Below are 16,367 nucleotides of genomic sequence, written 5' to 3' on the forward strand. Positions count from 1 at the left end.
GCATAGTCAGTCACTGTGTCAGCCATGGGTGGAGGAGTTAGCAGCTAGTGGTCCAGGTGACAGATACATGTCACCCCTGCTCTATTCAGCACCAGTTACTATTGAAAAACAATTTCTAAATTCTGGGAGGTCCTGCTTGATGCTGGAGACTTGTCTAAACCAAGTTCTCTGAGTCACAAAGCATCCATGTTAGGGGTCCTTTCAGCCACAGGCATGATTTCAGGAACCTACATAGTATAGTGCCACGGCCAGCATTGTAATCATTCAAAGCCCATTAGTCTATGTCGTAATTAATAGAGGTATAATATCTGTCCTATTGTGGCCCTTCAGATTTCAGCTTCTCTTAGACACCTCTCTTCTTCTGTTTCATGAAATGCTGTTGACTGTATGACAGCCAAATATGACTTTATATTGATCTTTTAGGGTGTTAGTATAATTAGAGGTTTTATCCAGAGGCATCTTCTCTGAGAAGCCAGAAGTCTGTCAGCCACTCCCTCTTGGGAGATCTCACAAATCTTTCATATGACAACACACTCTTCTCTTAGGCTTTCCCACCACCTATTTCTGATGTAAAATCACTAGTGCTGTTTAGTGCTTGACTTTTCTGGTACAATTCTTATTTTTTCTGGAATTACTTAGATTACTCCCAATTTATAACATCTCTCTTTTCCTAAGTTCGTAGAAAGACAAAATACTTATCAATCCATTTATAAGCAAAAAAACAAAAAAGCAAAACAAAACCAAAAAACACACAAAAACACATTCATTCTTAAAAGCTGATATCAACATGTTTAATGTTCAATTTCGCTCTTAGTTCAGGCAGGGAAACTGTTCTTTTTATTATTTCTATTTTTCAGATGAGACAACTAAGAAGTGGAAATTACTTTCTAGCTGATAAGCCCTGAAGCCAAGACTCAATCCATATATTTTGACAACAAATCCAGGGATCTTGGAACTGGGTTATGCTCTCTCCCTTCTTGCCCAGGAAAACTACTAACAGGTTCCAATCCCTGTCTTCAGTTCCATTGCTTAGCTGAGCTCAATGATTTTGCGAGTTGGTGTTTGCTAAATATTTGGCCAAGAAGTAAACCAGTGAATATATTCATATAACCCATTGTATCTATAGAATCACTTAAGATACATTTTTCACATCTACCTGCTTAGAATATCTCAGTTTAAATTCAACTTCACAACCCTGTACAAAAAGTAGAATTAAGTATTGATAAAACTATCTAAAAATAAGGAGACTCTCATACTGTTTAAATAATTTATTAAAGTGAAAGTGGTTACAACATAAGGACTAGAATCCAGATATCCTGAGTTAATTCTACTATCTTTTTTCTACACAACACAGCTTAATTGAAATAAATGTAGTATACTGTACTGTGTGTGTGTGTGTGTGTGTGTGTGTTTATAAAAGTTCTAGTTCTGTGGGTGCCTGGCTGGCTCAGTCAGTAGAGCGTGCAACTCTTGAACTTGGGTTGTGAGTTCAAGACCTACATTGGATATAGAGATTACTTAATTTTTTAAAATTTAAATAAAAAGTTCAAATGTTCTGATTTTATCAATAACTACCTGTGTGATTCTTATCAAGCTACAGGGTATCTTTGGATCCCACTTTTGTCATTTGTCAAATTAAGATTTAGGGTTTGATGTTATACATATAGAGTTGTGGAATTTTAATGCTGAAAGATACTTAGAGACCATCTAGTTGTACTCCCTCATTTACAGATAAGTAAATTTACAGATAAGGAAAACTGATCTTTTCTAGCTCTAAAATAAATTCAGAGAGGACCATATGGGTTCCTAACAGAATCAACTCTTATGAATACTGTGACTACCCACTTACCAAATGTGTGGTTGTGATCCACGCATGTAGCTTCTCTAGATTTAAGTTTCCTGCTCTGTGAAATTCAAGGGGTCATGCTAAGTTTTCTTTCACATTTAAAACTTTGAGGATTAAGAAAGGCATCTTTGAAAACTGACATTTGTGCTACCCCTGGGACAGGACTCAGAATGTCATGAAGCATAACGTAAGTCTAGAAAGAAATTAGCATCAGGAACACGTTAAGAGCATCCACCCAAAGGACTCTGATCACAGGGTGAATTTGCTCAATGAATACTTAAATTTGAAAATTGCTTGATTGATGTCTTACTTGAAAACTAATAACCCAACATTCTTTGCTGTTGGCCCAAAAATATGGAAAAACGAACCAAGTAAGAGAATGAAATGTTGTTGTTCATTGCCTATAGATTTGGAGGCTACAAGCCAAAAAACCATCACTAGGTCCTTCTTCCCTAATGGATATCACATTATAACTAGTCTCAGCATTTTTCAATTGAGCATCAGAAGCTTCACAATCTATTAAACATTGTATTCCAAGTATCTGTTTACTGAGTTGTTACAAATTGCCAATGGGACAAGAACTGTCAGTCATTTCCAGAGCAATTAGTGTGTGAAAACTTATCAAAAGAAATCTGTCAAGTTTGAATAAGTATAAATACTGCATAGAAGTCCCTAAGGAAATCAAACTGAGTGGGATACATTTTTCCTCATTGCAGTACATTAGAATTTATTTTGTTTTATTTACTTGGCTCTGTTTTTTAGCATGTTGATAGCATGTCATTTAACCCAATGGATTAATGTTTTGCTCTGATAAAAATAGACTTTGCTTTTTAGAGGAGAACTAGAGTGTCTCCTTGAGTGATACAGTAGTGGCTCCTTCCTTTCAAATTTGGAGAGCTCTTGTTTGCTTCCTGGAGGGAGCACTGGAATGGGAGTAGAGCTAAAAGGACTCTTAGATACAGGTCTTCTTCGACTTAGGATGGGGTTACATCCCAATAAACCCATTGTAAGTAGCAATGCATTCACTTAGCCTAGCCTCCCATAAACTCTGAGAACCATCTGTAGTCTCCTTTGCCACTTTTTGACTCTGTGACCTTACCCTTTCTAGGCTTAAGATTTTTCATGTCTTTAAAACAAAGAAATAGAACAGGTGATCCACTGGGTAATTTTTAGCTTTACTGCACATTTTACCTGCACTGATGCCTGCATTATCATTGTATTATACTTCTTATGCTCTTTCCCCCCGTCCTGGAAAATAAAAATATACTGTTTACAAGAAGTGATATTTGCTGTAAAGAAAAAAGAATTAATATCTTAGAGATGTCCCCCTTTCAGGAGGCTCAGCATGATCTCACCAGTGCACCAACCAAGATTTTTTGAATGACATTTGTACTTTAGGACTCAACAGTATTTACAAAGGTCACATGTTCAACTGATGTTAGTTATGATCTCTAACACCATCCATTTGAGACCATTTTTGACAACTGCGGTATGTTCCTTTTTCTACACCATGGAAAATGGCCATAGTGTTATATTATTATTATATTTTGGGAAGGTTATTATAATTTTAAATCAACATTTTGTTATTTTCTGTTGTTTAAACTCATTTAATGATCCTCCCAACACTGAAGTGATAGAGTTAATAATCTTCATGTTATACTTAACGTTTGTTGAATTGAAGTCATTACTATTTGTTCAGGGTTTCCCAACCTAGGTTTTGTGATCTATTAATAGATGTTTTAGAAAAATGGTATATATGTAGAGGGGACGAGGAGATTTTATGATCAGAAGAAGAGATTTTATTATCATTTTATACAGTAAGTTGGTATGCTTAAACTCATGCTCTAAGGAATTTGAGGAATCTTGGCATATTAAAAATCCTTTGCAAGTCTTGAAAGGATAAATTTGAAAATCTATTAAAATTTATTTAATCTAGGTCTTCTCAAAGCCATTTGATCATGTAACCCATCTAAATTTAGGAAAGGTGGGAGGGAGAGAACTTCTGTAAACAAGAAATTAACATTCCAAGGACCACAGTTCAGGAAATGCTGCAGTATATGCTTAAGGTTGTTTGTATCTTCTCCTAAAGTACTAAGTCACATATGTCACAAAAACAGTGAAGCCAGAATAATTAGCTTATTTTTAAATAGCCAAACAGCATGTTAATTGGGTATTTTTTTTTTGTTTTTACTTTTAAAATGGCTAACTTTTAATGATTTAGATGTGCTTATGATTCATAGTGCTTTCACATAAAAGAATCCTCACTACATACCTGCATCACATTTGTTATTATCCCTACTTGATAGGTTAAAAGTTGAAAGTGAGTATGTTTAAGTGTCATTCCTTATGTAATACAGGTTTAAATTTTGGTCTTTTTTTTTTAACTCTAATTAGAAAAATGACAAATTAGATGTTCTTCTTTCTTTCTTTCTTTCCTTTTCTTTTTTTTTTTTTTTTTCTGATATCCATGGTCCATACAACTTTCTAATTGCCTTGTCCCACAGAATTCAGCGAGGTTGCTATCACTGGCCACTAGCAACAATCTTGAGAAATGTCTTTAGAAAAAGAAAATACAGTTTTGTATATTTGATTACAGCTTTCCTTGGAGGTGTGGGTTGATTAATGTTGTGCTGGTAAATTACTTTCTAACTTCTACCTTGTGATTTTGGAGATGCTAATTTATACTTAAATCTCTCATGTAGCTAATTAGGGCATAGACAGTGTTCTCCTCATTGTTCATATGAGAACATTGATATGCTCAGAGATCTCTTGGTTTGCCCAAAACTCACACACAAATTGAGTGATCAGTACATAGTGCTGTGCTGTTTGCTCTGCTGTTTGTTAAAATCTCCTGTTTTTCATGGGTAAACAGCCATACCAATTGAACTTCCCCATGATCTCTTATAGGGGCTTTCCTCCCCCAGATTTTAGTTTCTTCAGGAAGTGACTAGCTTGCTGGGAAGCACTTGCTTATTTATACTGAGTATCCTCTTGACATCAGCATGGGGTTACTTATAATTACAGGCACATGCGTAAATAAAATGATTAACTATTCTCATATAAACATAATTATATCTCTCTAAAATAATACAGGAGGAAACGTTATAATCCAGGGATAAAGGGAAAGCAATCTGCATGACCCCTCCTTTGTATGTAAACAGTGGATTATTAAGGCAGAATATGTTTCCTGTTGCACATTTGGTTATTGAGGTCAATCACGCTTGGGACTCATCTAAGTATTAAAAAACAAAAATGCCTTTATAGCAATTAGTGTTCTCTTTACAAAGCTGAAGCCTTTCTCCCATTTTCCAAGGACACTGCATACCTTTAAACTTCTGCCTAGAATTCTATTAAAGAAAGATATATAAGAATTCAGCCAGCTGGTTCTGAAACCAGAATCTTCTTTTGCATCTAGTTTTCCCCCTCCCCTACCAATGTAGTTTTTAAAGATAAAGTGGGGGCACATTAATCATTGCCAGTGCCTCGTATATCACTTCTCCAGCTTTGGACACATCTGGAGATCACACTTTAAAGAGAGGAACCATGGAATGCCTCGAGCTGAAGACATTTGATTTCCTTGGAGCACAGTGGTTCACTGCAGCAATTCATGCCAGCTCACTGTCAGTGAGGGTTCTTCTCAGAAATTGAAAGCATGGGATCACATATTCATTCGCAAAACATTTACCTAATTCTTAAGAAAAATTAGAACTTTGTAACAGATGTTTTCACGTCTGGCTGCCCATTACACAAATCCCACTGGCATTCTGGGATGAATAAGCATTGGCAAAAAAAAAAAACGTTGCTCTTGGACTGCTGTTTCATACGCAGTCCCTTATAAATATAATAAATTTTTCAGCCAATATTTTTAGGTACACATTTACATTTGGGACCAGCCCTCCGGCCAGTCAGCATGTGTTTAGCAAGTATTTGCTGCAATATTAAACAACCGTCTCACTCAAATAATGGAAAAATAGTTCAACTATGCAAGAAAAGAGTAGGAATGTGTGTTGATAGTAAGAAGTTTTGGGAGAAGACTAAACTGAGACCCAGAAATTATTCTGTACCTTCATAGGGCCAAGAGTTTGGATTTAGTTACTTTGTTCTCCAGTGCTAACGTTTCTCAGTTGATGGAAAACTGTAAAATGTGTTGAAAAACACAAAGTGCTATGCTGCACCATAACAATTATTATATATAAAATGAAAGAAGTGATCCAAATGGTTTTCAGGGTGGCTTCCAGCCTTACTGTATCAAAATTATAGACTGTCTGGGTCTATAATTTGTGCATGAACTCAGTAAGTATTGTGCAGTGCTTGGCACATGCTTAGCAAACTATAAATGCTTATTCCCTTGGCTTAAAGAGGTTGGACTTGTTTTAATCAACTATCAGTGTGTTCTTTTTAGTTCTCTAGAGATAAAATCTTATTGACTGACAGTAGGAGTACTGGTAAAATATTTAAGGGATTGTGATCACTTCCTGTTTATATTTAGCAGGCTGAAAAAAAATCAGTGGGCAACATGTGAATTTCTAACTTGCCCATTTTTTTCATGAATACAGTAGCATTCTAATGCTTGAAAACATTTTTGCAATGATGATTCCTTTGCTTTCAGAGCTCAGTTATGCCTGGATCTTCAATGAATACCCTTCCTATCAGGATAACCGCCGCTTCGTTTCTCAAGAGACTGGGAATCTGTATATTGCCAAAGTAGAAAAGTCAGATGTTGGGAACTATACCTGTGTGGTTACGAATACAGTGACAAATCACAAGGTCCTGGGACCACCCACACCACTAATATTGAGAAATGATGGTGAGTTTCCTAAGGGATTTTGTTATTCCCGTGTTTTGAGATCATATGTTGCATATGGAAAACTGTTATATTATTGGCACACAAACGCTGTCTAAATGAAATTTAAGAAAAGTTTAATGCTTTTTACATTTGGTTGCCTATATTTGCTCCACTTTGTGTAAGAAGTAAGCCCATGAATCTGTTTTGAAAACTAATTAGAAATTTAATTGCTAATCTCAACAGGAATGGAATGTGGATTTAGGTGAGTATAAATAACAAAGTGTTTCTTTTTCACTTAAAATGTATACACAAGCAGAATGAAGTAGAAGGTTGAACACCTAGCTCATTAATCAATTCTATGTGATTTAGTATTAAGTGTCCAGAAAGAAGTTTTAAATTATCCAAATAACTTCTGGATTTATGATACAAATGACATAGTTCACACTACAATGAAATGCAGGAATACCAAGGCTTATTTGAGAAATAAATTTTAATTTCCAATACTTTTGTGAAAATGTTTCAAGAAAACATGTGATTTTCCCCCTTAATTACCTGGATGAATGACATAACAGTGTATGGTAATTCACCGTGTGCTTTTCAAAGGCAATCTTACTGAACTGTATGCCAAAAATCTAGTTCCACTATGCCTTTTCCCCACCAGGAGTCTTTTTATGAATTCTGTCCCCTCTTCTTGAGATGCTTCTCCTCCTCTGAGTCCCAGCCTTTCATTTTGACTAAATGATACTGGCCCTTTCATTTTCTTCAAGTATATCACTTTCTCCCGGAAGTTAGATCTGTCTGACTCCCTCCCAACTATGCTGCATCAGGTATCTTCTCTATCAAGTCCAATAAAGCCCATTACTATAACCCCAAGAACTCTTCATTTTGTATCACAATTACCAGTGTGTTTCCCTGTCTCCCTAACTATAAACTTGCTATTTTAGAAGCACATGTAGTGCCTTGATCACTAGTGTATCTCCAATACCTGTACAATACCTGGAACATAGGAGATTCTTAAGAGATATTTGTGGAGTAAAAGAAAACAAAACACAATTAAGTCTTTCAATAATGGCCAGTATAGAGATTTAAGCAGCCATGGTTAAATATTTATGTTTCTATTCTTTTTAAATTCCATGCCCATCAAGTACACACTTGAGCCTTCCATTATCAACAGGAATTACTAGACCCATTGTACAGGTAAGGAAACTGCCAGACAAGAATGTTAATAACAAGCTTTTACTAGGTACTTAACTATTTGCTGGATGCTCAGAATTTTACCAGGATTATTTCAGTGAAACCTCAAGCAACTATATGAGGAATATCCTCTTTTATCTTTTATAGATGAATGAACTGGGGCTCAGACATGTTAAATAACAAACCCCAAAGCCACATACCTAGCTAAAAACTAATGGCTCTACAGTTCACACTTAGCTCCCACGTCCTGTTGATTCCAGAGCTAATACATTAATGCCTCAATCACTAGGTTTCATTTCATTACACTCTACCACCTCTTACCTGAATTTGTACAACACAAACTTGCGGATTCAAGCCTAGAACTCAGATTTCTCTCCAAATATGTTCTTCTTCCCTTCTGTACTGAAGGGACTTTGTACCCAGGTGCGGCTGTGAATATGAATTTCTTAGAACAGGATATTTGTAGACAAACCAACTTGCAAATAGGGTCTGAGCATCCTTACAGCATAAACCATAGTATGGAATTTTTTAGCAAATGATGTAGATTTGAATCATTCCTTTATTTACTCATGCATTTAACATGTATTTATTTAGCACTTACTATGTGACAGCCACTATTAGTGCAGTGAACAAGAACAATAGGGCCTCTATCTCATTTCACCCACATGTTCTGGGAGGACACAGGTAAAAAACAAACATAAACAAAAACAAAAACCCAATTACTTTACTACTAAATAAAACAGTATGATAAAATACAGGTCCTATGGAGTGGAATGTCTACTTCAGGCAGAATTGTCACTGAAAACCTTTCTGAGGAGATGACATATGAGCTGAGACTTGAATTCTAAGAAGTCAGCCCCTGTGATGGTCAGAGGGAGGAGCAGTGCAGACTAAGTTGACATCACATGCAAAGGCCCTGAGGCCTGAAAAAACACTGGGCATGTTCAGGAAGAAAAGAGAATGTGAGCATAGACAGAGCATAATGAGCAGGGTGAAGGTTGCTTCGAGTTGATATTGGAAAAGAATCAGTAGCCAGATCGTGTAGACCATGGAAAAAAGCCTGGATTTTATCTCGAGTGCAGTGAGAAGCCATTAGAGGATTTTATGCAAGATAGTGATGTATGTTTTGTAAAAGTTTCCTTAGCTACTGTGTAGAGATTGACTAAACAAGTGAGAGTGGTCGCTGCATGTCCAACTGAAAGACTCTGCAGCAATTCAGTTGGGAAATGGTGGCAGCTTGAACTAGGGAGTAGCAGGGGGAACAGAGAAGTGGATGGATTGAGAATCTGGTTTGCGGGTAAAGCTGCCCGAATTTGCCTATGCACTGAATGTGGGAGGTGTTGGAAGAGAAAATCAGGGGTGACACATAGGTTTCTGGTGTAACAAGTGGGTTGATGGGAATGCCATTTACTGAGGTTTTACTGAACAGGGTTGGAAGGGGGAAATCCAAAGTATTATTTTAGTCATTATTTGTAAAGCCAAAAGCTTGACTTTTCTCTTGGCAACAGAAAGAAGTATTTGCTTTCTGCTGCTTCTGCCATCTCTCTGTCATAACACCCGTCTGATATATTCACATGTGCTTATTCAGCTCGCCTTCTCCACCTCGCCGACATTGTGATCAAGCACAGATTGTAGGTTTCATCCAGCTTTGTTCTGGGGACCAGCACAGTGCTTGCCAGATGACACATGTTAAATTAATATGTTGGAATAAGCTGAATTAGATTAAATAAAACTAAAAATTTTATCCATTTAAAAAACTATCGATGCTCTCTCTCCAGACCTAAGGATGAAGAAACTTTGTCAAAAGATGTGCTCCAATGGCGTTTTGTATAGAATTATTTAAAAATAAATCCCTCTGACCTCTGTTTATCATGCACTTACACCAGAATGTCTGTTCAGTGGTGTTATCCATTCAGGTGTCTCAAGTAACAAATGTAATGAAATATTGATGATTCACTAAGACCTAGCCCAGGAGACATGTTGCACAGAGTTGCTGGAAGGAACACAAATTCAGGAACATAAGAACTCCAGAATCATGGACACCTCAAGTTGGCAACAACTTTGCCTTTTGCTTGGTTTTTAGATATATCTTGACTTGTGTAATATATCTTCATAGAGATGCCAAATGTTTTTGATAGAATATTTTATCACAAAATTAGCAGAATAAGGATCTCATTCTTCAGCAATTAATGCCCATTCATTCTTAATTTCCACGAGAGTTGCATGGTGAAAATTCATAATATGTCTATTCCATTTGGGCTGGAGTATATAAAATGGATACTTGAACTATATTACTGAGCACAAAATAGGTTATTTAATTAGCTCTTTCTGGAGGTAAGAGAAAAGGAGAAATATAAATCAAGAAGAGATTGCAAAATAAAGATGACATTCTTATTAAAGTCTATTCTACAGGAATAAAATCAATAAAATTATCATTCTGTATGATCTTGTATTTAGGGACTGTATATTAGACTGATAAGTACAAGGCTGTATAGAATTTGTACAATCATTTTGTTAATTGAAGCTCTCTCAAAATTGCACATCCTCCTTCTGCCTCCGAAATGCAAATAAGCAAGGCAACAGTTTATTGCCTGAAGTGAACTAATTACCATGGCTAGTCATTTTCTCTGCTAAGTGCAGATGTAGTTTAAAGAACTAGATGTCCTCAATATTCAGGTTATTTCCTTGGAGTTCCAGCTAAGCATTTCTGGACTATGATTCATTGTTTCCAGCCCAAAAGGTGACAGTGAGTCATAAAGAGTGAACAGTGAACGTTGACTCAAGTCCTGAAAGGCGTCAAGTGTGATGTGTCCCATGTTTCTCCCACTGACCCTTTTTACCCCTTGTCCCCAGCTCACCACAAGTCGGCAAGACTTCAGTACTTTATGTTCCCTTCACACCCCCACACTGTTCACCTGGCTCACCCCTTCCTATGTCTCAGATTGTTACTGAAATGTAGAACAGGATGGTTTAGAGGTCAGACCTGAGGACTCTGGAACTGGGCTCCCAGGATAGAATACAGCTGCGCCACTTATTAGCTATGTGACTGTGGATGTCAGTTTCATCTCCCTGTGCTCCGTTTTCTCATCAGTCAAGTGAGGATGATAGTACCTAGCTCAGAGGCTTATTTTCTGGGTTAAATTACAAATAAAGTGCTTTGATCAATGACAAAATAGAAAGGCAGCATCAGTAACTTACTTACATAGATATACTCAACAAATTATATCTATATACTTAATATTTTTTAATGTTTACTTTTGAGAGAGAGAGAGAGAGAGAGTACATGTGTGTGCACAAGCAGGGGAGAGGCAGAGAGAGAGAGGGACACAGAGGATCTGAAGCAGGCTCTGTGCTGACAGCAGAGACCCCAATGGGGGGGACTCGAACTGTTAGATCACAACCTGAGCCAAAGTCAGACACTTAACCAGCAGAGCCACCCAGGCACCCCTCAACAAATTATATTTTTAAAAACAGATTACATAGTGTATAGATAGTATGATCCTTGTTTTGTAAAGTATATGTGAATTAGGACAGAGAAGGTTGGAAATACTGCTCTTCAAAATGCTAACAGTGTTAAACTTTGAAGTGTTTAACTTTCAGTGGCAAAATGTTTGATTCTTATTTTTTTTCTATTTGTTGTATTTTCTAATTTTTCTACAATGATTAGAGATATTTTGAATTTTTAGAAAAACATTTGGTAAAAGGGTTATGTATAGATTATTGACTCTACAAGACACTTAGAGATCACCCAGTTTTCTATCTTTATTCTTTGACAAAGAAGAGCATTGAAAACCAGGAGAGTAAGGTGAGGAAGTACCGGGGAGAAATGCCCAGTGCTCTGTCGCTGTGCCGTTTAACTGAGGTTCAGGAAAGCTGTTTGGGGCTCTAGATTAACAGATTTACCTTGTACCTTTTATGTTATGACTTAAATATTTTTAATATTGATAGTTCTCCTAAATAATGACATGTTGCTGTATAGTACTTACTTCCAGGAAGTATACAGTTGAGAGTTATTAGACAAATGTGAGAGAGTTTTATATCAGAGTTTATTTACCTAGATATTTTGAAATCTGCTTTGGAAAGATAATGTAACTTGTTGTGTGGGAAAGTGCACCTGTTACTTAGGTACCATGAAGAAAAGCAAGATTTAATTGAGAAAACTATATCATAATTATTTTTAAGACAGGTACTAAAGTCATCTATGGATCAATATTAGCCAACTGCTGGTTATTAATGATGATGAGCCTGCTCTATTATGAGCTTCCTAAACAGATATCAAAGGATTATCCCTAAATTTCTATAAACAAAGGTAGTAGATTACCCAGACAACATTAACTACAAGAGAAATCGTAGATTTAGGTGATAGTTATAATAGCTATTTCTTCTGTCTTTAATCACTACTCCCAACTCCTTCTAAAATGGCTGAAGAGGAGAAAAATTGGCAGATATTAGTACAGTCTTGGGAAAATGAGGTCATGTCCATGAGGATGTTTATGTACATTACATTTATATATAATTGAGCAGGAGTCATTATATGACCTCTGCCTTTTCTCTCTCTTTTTCCCTAGGCTGGCTGGGGATTGGTTTGGCAGTCCTTTGTTTTCCTTATTAGAACCAAGACAGATTTTGAGCAGTTCATAGCCAGCGTCTGTGGGATGGATCTGTGCTTTGTATGGTGGATATTAAATGTTTTCGAATATTATCTCTAATGATAACTCTAAATAGAGGAAACACTAAGGAACAGGGAATAAAGGGTTTATCTTATCTTAGAGTTTCAAAATCTCTCTCTTTCCTTCTTTTCTCTTTCTCTTCCATTTCTGTGTGTATATACATTTACAAACATGTATGTAGGCTATGTTGTGTAAATACACATATGTTTTATACACAAGATATATATTGCCATTGGAAGTTAAAATGTAAACTTCACTTTTCCATGTAAAGTTAAATTATTTAAAATTTGTATAACCAGAGTAACTGGTGATATTTTTCTAAGTTCTCACTCATTTTTCCCAGCCTAATTTTATGTAGCCATGAAAATTCTGGGGTGCCTGGGTGACTCAACCGGTTAAGCATCCAACTCTTGATTTCGGCTCAGGTCATGATCTCACAGTGGTGGTATTGAGCCCTGTGGTGAGCTCTGTGCTGAACATAGAGCCAGCTTGGGATTCTCTCTCTTACTCTCTCTCTCTGTCCCTCTCCCTGGTTCATGCTCTCTCTCTCACAAAAGGAAAAAAAAGAAAGAAAGAAAGAAAGAAAGAAAGAAAGAAAGAAAGAAAGAAAGAAAGAAAGAAAGAAAGAAAGAAAGAAAGAAAATGCTGAGCATGGTCAGCACTGAAGTATTTAACATTCTCACCTGAAATCACCTTTAACCTAGTGGACAAGAGACCAGCTAACAACTTGAGTTTCCTGCAGTTTCAGAGCAGGAGGGACAGAAATAGATGTGCTGGACATAGGGTTGAGAATGTCCCTGGGTGGTGCCAACCACCTTTATCTCTTTTGCCATGGCCTCACCTCACCTGGGTTGCTGTGAAAGGGGGACAGGACTAAAAGTCAAGAAGAAAAGAAGCCATGGGAATCTGGGCTGCAGTCCCAGATCTACCACTAACTCACATGACACAATCGTGCCATTTCTTTAGTCCTCAGTTTTCTCAGCTATTAAAATGATTAATTTCTAATAAACCATATCTAAGGTTTCATCTAGTTATCCTCTAGGATTCCAGTCACAACTTTTGTACATTACCATACTCCAGTCTGAGTATTCGCACAAGGTAGATAATATTAGATGCTAATCAACAGATTGCTGTTCATTGGATTGGATTTCTCCCAATGCTAAAAACCAATCCTAGCACAAAACTAGGTGCATTCACTCTTTCTGACCGAAATGGTCATTTGTGAGCCTTCACCTCTATGACTAATGGTGGCTCAGAAGACTGCATTCCCCTCAAAGTTCCAAATTTAAGACCAAAGACTAAAAACTGGAACACATAAAACTAGAACATTCTGGAATATTATGTAATATTGATGCAGTGTAATGTATCCTCCGTTATGATATGCCATCTGTTGATAGTAGACTTTTGTAATATTGCCCCAAACTGGATTAGAACCTCAAGTGAGCATTAACAACCAGTGTGTGTCTTCATAAACAAAGCACCTTTATTGATAGGCCACTTAACCTTGTGGGATCAGATCAGAAACCCAGTCATTAAGAAGATCTTTTTTTTTTTTTTAATTGTAAACTTGATCTACAACATTTTATTGATGACCTAGCGTATATACTAGCAAGGATGACACCTCTGCTTGGCAGTGGGTAGAAATACGTTCTTCACTCAGACATATTTCTTTGTTACTTAAGATCTAGAGTTTATACCAAAACACTTTGTTTTATTTTACTCTCACTTCTAATTGCAACTTTTGTGTGGCTTTGTCATAGCAATCATGTCTTGTTTTTAATTCTCTAACAACATCACAGTTGAGGATCTGTGGGCGTAAAACATGTTTTATGAGGAGAATATCTAAATGACTAAAGGATGTGAGATATTTTGCTAAACTGCCATTGCTAATCTGATTTAATAGTGTCTTAATGGCTCTGGATATTTTGAAGGCTTGACAAGCTTAGAAACTTGGCAGTCAGCTTTAGACCCCTAGCACAGTTGTTCCATTTCGGGTCCATGTGGGCCAAAGGTCTTAGATGGTCATTTAACTAGTCAGTTAGAAAGCATCTGTTAAGTACCCGTTGTGTGTGGCACACTATAAAATAAAAAGATGCGCACTCAGCCCCTGAAACCCTACAGTCTTAGAGAATTCCAAATGAGTGAAGGCTCTAAAGTTTCGTTCTTATTGGAGTCACTGAATTGAGTTCCGGAAAACACATTTACAGACAGTAGGATTAGAAATGAATAAGGGAAGCAGAAGTGCCTAGCCTAAAATAAAGATGACTTGGAGCATTCATTTGATTATGCATTTAACCAACAAATATTCATGGAGCACCTGTTGTATGCTTGTCACTAGGAATGCAGAAGTCTTTCTGTGCTAGATTATAGTCTAGCTGAGGAGCCTCACTGCAGTCTGAGGCAGGAGTGGGGCCACATTAGGGGAAAGTGGAGAAGTAAAGCAGGTTCATTTAAGTTTCTTTTGTAATAAGAGCCTGCAGTGGAGGGTGAAGTGAGATTGTGTATTAATTGTGCCTTGGAGGTGAGGAAATCTGACCTGGTTGTTGGGAATCAGTCCAAGCTTCCATCAAGACTTGAGGAAGGTAAAGAATTCCTGGCAGTGAGGACAGAATTTGTGTAAACCAGGAGTCAGCAGACTCCCTCCTGCAGGCCACTTCTGCCCATGGCCTGTTTTTGTAAATAAAGTTTACCGTTTTGTCCATAGAAATGTTGGGTGTTCTTACTTAATTCGTAGATACTTTATAATTTTTGTTGCTATTGCAAATGGTTTCTTATTTTGAATCACATTCTCTAGTTAGTTATTGCTGATGTACAGAAATGCTATTTTTTTGTGTGTGAGTCTACATTTGGCAAGCTTGCTGACATCTCTTGTTAGTTCTAATAGTTTGTCAATTCTATCAACTCTCTCAAACTTTGCTATTTTTCTCATTTCCTCTAAGCCAAGGGTCAGCCAGCTTAGGGCTCATGGGTCGTATAGCATACCATCTTTTTGTAAATAAGATTTTATTGGACCATAGCCATGTCCTTTTTGTTTACATATTGTCTGTGGATGCTTTTCAGCTACAGTGGCAGAGTTAAGTTGTAACAGAGACTGCATGGCTCATAAAACCTAAATAAAATCCTTGTTCTCTGTCACTTTACAGTAAAACTTTGCCAATCCCTGACAACATGATAATATCTTTAAATATCTGAAGACTGTCCATCAAAAGACTTGTTTTTTTGTGGCTACAAAGACTTGAACTAGGACTAACATGCACAAATTAGAGGGAGAGAGAGAGAGAATTTTATTGAAGACCACGTGAAGAACGTTTTAGTAGGCTGAACATAAAAGTACTTACTCAATGGAAGATGAAAGCTGGCTTTCTTTCACTTAAAAGAAGACGACCTTGTAATTACTTGTCCAAACTGGAAACTGTTAGCAAATTATTTCAGGATTTCAGGTAAACCAGGACTCTTTGAGTCAAACCCAGATGCATTCACTCTACCTTTATAGGAGATTGCCTTCTGGAGCAACTCAAGTTACCTCTGCACTTTAATTATTGAGAAGGAAGCAAAGAATTCAGGTTTGAGGTCAAAATGTTTATTTTCACATCCCACAGATTTCTGAATACACCCTAAAACACCAAGTTTAAGAGGTGATGTACAGCCTTCAGTCTCTTTATTCCTCTTCTCCAGCATTGGAGAGGTTGTTGTTTGTGTCATCGTTGTCTCAAACTCAGTGGAAATTCAACTATTGGAGGGTGGAAGGTGGTAAAAGATTTTCCTTGGGTGGTCCCCTAGACTTCACAATGTTTCCTTCAACCAAGAACAAAACAAGTCTTTTTTAAAAGAGCAAAGTGTTAAACTCAGACAAAAGGATTAGTATGACTCA

The 16,367-nt window shown here is 36.9% G+C and overlaps 1 protein-coding gene across 6 annotated transcripts in view; it reads left to right on the forward strand.

Annotated features, from left to right (window-relative positions):
• The window catches only part of CNTN4 (contactin 4), an 893,176-nt gene that overhangs the window by 704,756 nt on the left and 172,053 nt on the right, over positions 1–16,367 (forward strand). For all 6 annotated transcript variants that reach the window (XM_042979430.1, XM_042979433.1, XM_042979434.1 and 3 more), the window contains one exon: positions 6,456–6,653. In XM_042979430.1, coding sequence (XP_042835364.1) covers positions 6,456–6,653 — 198 coding nt within the window. The remainder of the gene's footprint in view (positions 1–6,455; positions 6,654–16,367) is intronic.

This window comes from Panthera tigris, chromosome A2 (assembly GCF_018350195.1).
Source record: "Panthera tigris isolate Pti1 chromosome A2, P.tigris_Pti1_mat1.1, whole genome shotgun sequence".
Lineage (NCBI taxonomy): Eukaryota > Metazoa > Chordata > Mammalia > Carnivora > Felidae > Panthera > Panthera tigris.